Genomic DNA, 7,720 nt, shown 5'->3' with positions numbered 1-7,720 from the left:
TTAGATTTCTTCAATTAATTGTTTTTTTTTCAACGCAATTCAACTTAAAAAAAAAAAGGAGCAGAGCAAGTAGATAATTAAGGTGATCGACTCACAGCAACTTAACAGTTCATACAACCCAAAACGAGGCTAGCTAGTACCATGCATGTTGCGAATTATTTATGCCTCTCTTCATTTTATTCGTTTTTTATTTACTTGCTATCCATGCATGGTTTCGTGGTGAAGCCAACTAATTCTTAGTCACCATGGCGATCTTCCTGTTCATGGGTTCATCCTCAGGGATGGTCCATATAGGGCGGCTGTAGATGACGACGTGGCCGTCGCGCTGCAGGACGAGGATGTACTTGCCCTCCTGGCCGCGGGTGTTGCTCGACCAAACTTTGTTGAAGTTGTCGTTGAAGATGACGAAGTTGCCGTCGGTCTGCATGCGGGCGAAGCAGTTGCTGCCTAGGCCGTTGGTGTTGGAGGCCCACAAGGCCACCGACACGGCCTGGCGGTTGTCCAACAGCATAAGGTTGCAGTCGGACATCATGGTGAATTTAAAGTTCCCTTCTCTGAGGGATTCGCCGGTGTTCAGCCTGTCACCACCAAAGAGAACGTTGTTGGCCATGGAGGAAGGCAGGAGGAGGCCGAGGATGACAGTAGCAGAAAGCATGACAAGGGCAGCCATGGTTAATTAAGCTACGGATATATCACTCACTTCACTCAAGTGATTACTTGATTAGTATCGTGCAAGACGACCCGTCTATTTATAGATGCGGAGGAGGGCAATTTATGGGACTTGAAACTCAAAAACATTGTTAATTAATGGAAAAAAAGACAGTATCAACAAACATTGCAAACAAATTCGTAGTACATGGTCTTGATTCAATCATCGGACCTTACTATTTAATTTTTATCTGAGTAATTAAAATGGATCTATATCATTGGTTAAATAACTATATATCAGAATTGTTTTCCATAAATTTATTTATTAAAATTGAAGCATTAGAAATTACTATATATAAAAGTCCCCTTCACTACAATAAAATTCATATAAAGTTGTGGTTGTGCCGTCGATAATCAAAGTAAATAACTTATCATTGATTTGTAGAGTAAGACAAAACTAGACAATAAATGCCATTATCCAGGATTATTGAGTATAATCCTGTGGAGTATTATCTTAAAACATAGTGTTCATTGGGAGATTATGGTTTAAATTATTGAGGCACGCACTTATAATATTGACCTAATTTTTAGGGAACGTTTATCCTGCCAACTCATCCGCATTATTTGTTTGGCAATAAAAAAAAAATCAATTTTATTGCAACAAAGTTGTGTAATCTAGAAGATATATTCTGATCGGTCCAAATATATAAAGATTGACATACTACTGGAAATGAGACTCATATATTTCTAACCGTTCATATCGATACAGTATATAAAAAAGTTATTAACAAAAGACAACAAATTTTATTGAAAATTGATGATTGCGATTTAAGTAGTAATGAATTGGAGACAAGTTGAAGTGCCTGCTTTTTAAATGTCGGCATAGTAAATACATATGAGAGCATATCGAGCATCGGATTAAAATTAATCAACCGTGCTACATTGACACTAAAGATATCAACAAATGGATGCATAAAGAAACAAGAGGATCCTTGTTGCAGAACCAAGTAAAGAGAAGATATCTAACTTAGCTTGTACCATTTATCAAGTATGGATGACTTACAACAAAATAATTTTGCGTATATTTCTATCTTGAGGTCTTATGTTATTTGTAAACACATATATAAGATTATGCTTGTTTTATACTTTGATGTTGATTTTTTGTTTGAGCAGCAAATAATTGACATTTATATAGAGTGACTAAGTATAGTTGTTAATACGGTGCATGATGGTGGGGTCGGATAGCGGACATGGTCGAAAGTCAAGCTCTCGAAGTGGTCAGAAGTCAAGCCCTCGAGGTAGTCAAAAGTCAAGCTCATGTGGTGGTCAGAAGTCAAGCCTACGTAATAGTCAAAAGTCTGCCTACGTGGTAGTCAAAAGTCCCACCTATGTGGAGGTCAAAGGTTTAGATTACAGGATGACCTAGGGGGCACGTAAGCGGCATTCATGGGTCGGGTCTATAGGGCAGGTAAGAGTTCGGACTAATCGGGACATACCGGTCAGGAAGTATGGACCAAAACGTATAGGTCGGGATGTGCCAACCAAGGATACAGGTCAGGATTTATAGCCTTGCGGCACCGGACATATGGACCAAAGCGTACTAGTCGGGATGTGCCAACCAAAGATACAGGTCAGGACTTATAGCCTTGCGGCACCGGACATATGGACCAAAGCGTACATGTCGGGATGTGCCAACCAAGGATACAGGTCGGACTTATAGCCTTGCGGCACCGGACATATGGATCAAAGCGTACATGTCGGGATGTGCCAACCAAGGATACAGGTAAGGACTTATAGCCTTGCGGCACCGGACATATGGACCAAAGCGTACAGGTCGGGATGTGCCAACCAAGGATACAGATCAAAACTTATAGCCTTGCAGCACCGGACATATGGACCAAAGCGTACAGGTCGGGATGTGCAAACCAAGGATACATGTCAGGACTTATAGCCTTGCAGTACCGGATATATGGACCCAAGCGTACAGGTCGGGATGTGACAACCAAGGATACAAGTCAGGATTTATAGCCTTGCAGCACAGGATACCTGGACCAAAGCGTACAGGTCAGGATGTGCAAACTAAGGATACAAGTCAAGATTTATAGCCTTGAGGCGCAGAACATATGGACCAAAGCGTACAAGTCGGGATGTGCAAACCAAGGGTACAAGTAAGGATTTATAGCCTTGCGGCACAGAACACAGGGACCAAAACGTGCAGGCCGAGATGTTCCAGCTAAGGATACAGATCATGACTTCTAGCATAGGACACATGGATGAAGGCGTATAGGTCGGGACAGACAGAATCGGATGGAGGCGTATAGGTCGGGATAGACGGAATCGGGATAAGGCTTACAGGTCGAGACAGACGGAATCGAACTAAGGCGTACAGGTCGGGACAGACGAAATCAGACGGAGGCATATAGGTCGGAACGTAGGATAAGTGGAACCAAACCAAGGCATATAGGTCACGATATAAGATAAGGCAGGCTAGGAGTTCACAAGACAGGACATGCAGGACAAGGCTGGATGTACAGATCTGGATTTGTGAAGCGACAAACACAGGTTAGGAAATATAGGTCTACACCCCACAGAGCGAGGCCGGCAAGCATAGGGACCCAGTCCAGGGTTAATAGATCGGGGTAAGCATACACTACACGACAAGCAAGCCAGGGAATCGTAACAACCTGTCGGGGAATAATCACTGCCTGTCAGAGAATATGCTAATGGTCTGGTGCTCACCACCCGCTGATTGCTTCCTAGACCTATAGGAGGACACCACGTGTTATTCACCGCCAGACAAAGCATGACATCCGACATTCCCTGACACCCGTCAGACTCCAGAAGCACCCATTGTAGTATAAAAAGGGAAGCTTTGTCCCTTACGCAGGTAAGCTCGCTCGTCTTTTCACACTCGTCTTTTACTTTTCGTCCTTTCTCTGTGTTTCTGGGAAAAAAGTACCTGACTTGAGCGTCGGAGGGCCTGACCCGAGGACTTTTTCTCTGGTTCTTAGTCTCTAACGTGAGGCGGCTTGTCTAAGTGTGCGCAGAGTCCTCGCGTCATCATCCCCCGTCATCCGCCCGTGTGAGCTCTTCCGGCGGGTGTCAGATCGACCAGACTTCGCAACGACTTCCCGTCAACCTCAAGGATAGCACAACCCACCTCTGTCCGACTCAGCTTCCGGACGGGATCAATTGTCATGTATGAATGTGATTAATTACGCATTAATAAGATTTTAGAAGGATATAAATGTGATTGAATTTAGTCAAATATGTATATTCTATGGATTAATATATATTATATTTCAGATAAAAATTAGAAATTTTCACTTTGTTATTTGAACGATTGACACAAATAAAATAATTAAAATGTTAGTTAAAATTATAAATCTTAGACAAATAATATTTTTTATTATTCCTAATGTATAAGAATATTATTACCCATAAGTTTAGAAAAATGTTTATATTTATATTTATATTTATGATCAAATAAACATTAGTTAAATACAATAAAAGCATGACTTAAGTATGAAAGAAGGAGATATGTATTTTTGAAGGATTGTTGTTCAAGGTTGAGCACCGGTACGTGAAAATGGAAGGTAGAAAACTTTCATTGTGACGTTGAAAGTTTGGAATGAAAGAAGTGAATGGATTTTAAGAAGAGGTCTTTTGATGTATGTGAGAGAATGAAGAGTTTAAATTAGGAAACCTTCTTTTATGTTTTGGCATGAGAAGAAAGATGAAGTAGGATGATGGACTAATGAGTTAGTCTAAGTTAAACATATTATCAAATATCATAATGAGGGTGATCATTGCTGCAATCGACCTCTGGTGAACATTGATCAAGCTTGGTTGACTCTAGTTGAGTTTCGATATTTGATTAATATGTTAGTTGGTTGATTGAGACGTCAAGTAGGTCAAAGTTAATTGAATACTTGACAGTTAATCAATATATTTGTTGAATAGATCGAAGAGTTAAGTAAATCAATGTTGATCAAATACTTGATAGTGGAGAAGTCCAAGTAGATCACTGTTGATCGGATACTTGGTAGTTTAAAGTCTAACAAGAAGTTAGTAAGGATGAAGTTCAAGAGGGTTAAGATTGACTGAACACTTTTTAATGAGGAAAGTCTTAACAGGTAATAGAGGATCAAATGTTAGGCTTGAGAAAGTGAAGTCATGACAAATCAAGGTTAATTGGATGTTAGGAACAAGATGAGAAGACATACCATGTCAAGGCAATGATCGATTAAGTTTGTTTAGATCAAGATTGATTGGATGCTATGCAATGAGGAAATCTTGATAGGTTAAAGTCAATGAGATACTAGACATGAATGAGGCCCTAGTAAATCATGGTTGATCTATACTATTCATACGAGGAAGTTCTAGAGACATGAGAGTTCCTTGGCAGAAGGGCATTTGATGTGAACAATGTTTTTAGCATTATAAACAATGTTTAAGGTTTAGGGGTTTGCTACAATATTTTTGCTATGGTATTTAAGGTTCAAGGTTTTTGTTATAATGTGTTTTACTATGGTAGCAATCGACCGATGGCATTGTAGTAGCGAAAAGAAAGTTTGAAACTTGATTGATCTTAAATCAATTGACTAAAGAACAATTATAGTTGAATGATGACACTATAGCAACGAATAAAATGTTTTAAACTTGATTGCAAAGACTCAAGTCATTGGAATCAATCAATTGCTGACACTCGATTATTTTGGATATCAATCGACTGATGAAAAGTAATAGTCGATTGTTCATGGTCTAACTAGAGTTGGTAAAAGCTGCTCTACAAGTGCAATAGTCAAATTTAATGGAGTAATCGACTAATGGTGATGAATAGTGGAATAATAGGCTAAAATCAACCCTGACCTAAAGGCTATAAAAGAAGGATTTTGAGAATGTTGCCTAACTCAATTCTTGATAATTTTAGAGGATAGTGTATTGTCTCACCGCAAGTGCATAGTAAAATAGTCAAGTAATAAAAATATCAATTCTCGGGGACTGTTGATTAAACACTAGTCAAACCTACAAAATAAATTATCTTAACGATCGAAAGTAGTGTGAGCTTGAGAACTAGAGAGTAAGTGTGTGTGTGTGAGAGAGAGAGAGAGAGAGAGAGAGAGAGAGAGATCCTAAGGAAAGGTAAGCAATCAAAGAGGGAAGAGTTAGTTTGGGGAAACAATTCTACAATTTCAGTTTAATCATGATGCCAGTTGATGTTCTATGAGTTGTTTATCTCCTTGCCTCTATGTCTATGTTCTTGTAGGGATTCTAACCAAATAACGATGTGAACCCACGAAGTTCGTACCAGAGTGTTTGCCCTGTTAGATTTCAATGCTATTAAATGAAAAGGTAATATAGAAAGTCCAGTTGAGAAGGATACCCTTTTGGCACTAAGGCACCCCCCCCGGTCATAGCGTATAGATTACTCAAGTCAACATTAAATTAGAAAAAATCCATTAAAATCTAATTAGTTAATCCCTAGTAGAAAATTGACCTCCTTTAAACAGGATCGCACTAGAAAGTCCACTTAGAGGGATCTTCTCTGTCACTAAGAGTCCCGCAATCATATAATCTAGAGTTTTTCCTCTATAAGTTGTCAAATCCTCTACATCCATTTAATCAAACATCACATACATGCATTCAATTACCACACACACATTTAATCAAGTAGGAACAAGGTATAAACATGTCATTTAATAAGGAAATGGGAAAATCTGAAGTTAATACATCAAAATCATATCACAATTACTCCCTACACCCTAAAATATGGAGATTCTACTCCATAGCAATGAAATTACAACCCAAAGGTGAAGAGGTAAGCATTCTTACAATCCATTTGAAGAGTAGGAAGAAAGAGATGCTTAGCGAGATGAAATCTGATGTTTGGGGATGAAATCCTTGCTTGGATGGTGGATAAAACGATGAAAATAGCCTCGAATGATGGGTAGATCATCAAAAACTCCTCTAAAATGGACCTTGAGGGTCTCTTAAAAGGAAACATCTCTTTCCCCTTGAAAAGGGGATCTTACTCCCTTTTTATTAAGGAGTCACACAGTCCCTTCTTCCATGCCACACAGTCGTGCCTAGGAGGCACAACTGTTGCGTGGAAGCCACTGTGGCCAGGGCATGGCCATACCTTTTGGTCATGGCCAACCCATGGAAGGTTATAGCAGGAGACACGACCGTGCCCTTTGGCATAGCTAGGGCATGGAAGATGTGTTGGGTAAGGTATAGTTATTCCTTTTAAGTACCGCTTGCTCATGGAAACTTAAATCTGAGAAGACACGGTCGTGTCTAATGACATGGCCTCCGCTATATGCGCTATTTATCCACCCAAAGGTGCCTTCAACTCATGGAAGGTGCCTTCCATCCAGCATCCAAGGTGCCTTTAAGCACCTGGAAGGCTCCTCCGCGCCTCTTCCACATAGGCCTTCGACCAAAGCAACTGATGCACCTCCAATAGCCCTGGAGGTGCCACGAACACTGTTCCTTCGAGCTTTTCTTTGTGCATCTCACTTCCTGCAAGATATATTAGTCTAAATACAAAGTATACCCTATAAGAAAAAGTTAGCACAATAAAATATGAATAATAATTTATTTGACAGTCTTTGGGCTGCTCGGTTCTGACTTTTGGATTTTCTGAAAATCCTAGGTCGAATCGACGTCTATTGTTCCGTCAATGGGAAATACATCCTCCACTACTCCTCTAAGGAGAAATTACCTTTTTCCAGATTAGTTCTCCAGACTATCTGGACTTTTTCTCAACATCCGAGACTTCAAGACTTCTCCACTGGACGTTCAATCCTTAACCAATCTAGTCTTCCGCCTGGTGTCCGGAACCCCAGAACTTCCACCTAGAATTCGCGATCCTAGGATTTCACCTGACGTTTTCGACCTGCTAAGACTTCACCCATCCCCTTGGACTAGGACTTTGTTTCCTAACCACAGCTAGGATTTTCCATAACTTAGGGTTACCTCCCCCTATGATTTTCAACCTACCTAGAATCTACTAAAACTTTTGCCTAAGAATATTTAGGACTTTCCTGTAAACTCAGTCACACTTGTT

The 7,720-nt window shown here is 40.0% G+C and overlaps 1 protein-coding gene across 1 annotated transcript; it reads right to left on the bottom strand.

The window, feature by feature from the left end:
* Positions 1 to 229: 229 nt before the first annotated feature.
* LOC122019434 (mannose-specific lectin-like) lies at positions 230 to 670 on the bottom strand. The gene has a single exon (XM_042576898.1). It carries the CDS (start codon positions 668 to 670, stop codon positions 230 to 232), a length of 441 nt encoding a protein of 146 aa, XP_042432832.1.
* Between the last annotated feature and the right edge of the window lie 7,050 nt (positions 671 to 7,720).

The sequence above is a fragment of the Zingiber officinale genome, chromosome 9A, assembly GCF_018446385.1.
Source record: "Zingiber officinale cultivar Zhangliang chromosome 9A, Zo_v1.1, whole genome shotgun sequence".
Taxonomy (NCBI): domain Eukaryota; kingdom Viridiplantae; phylum Streptophyta; class Magnoliopsida; order Zingiberales; family Zingiberaceae; genus Zingiber; species Zingiber officinale.
The sequence above is the reverse complement of the archived record's forward strand: the minus strand, read 5'-3'. Positions and strand labels throughout refer to the sequence as shown.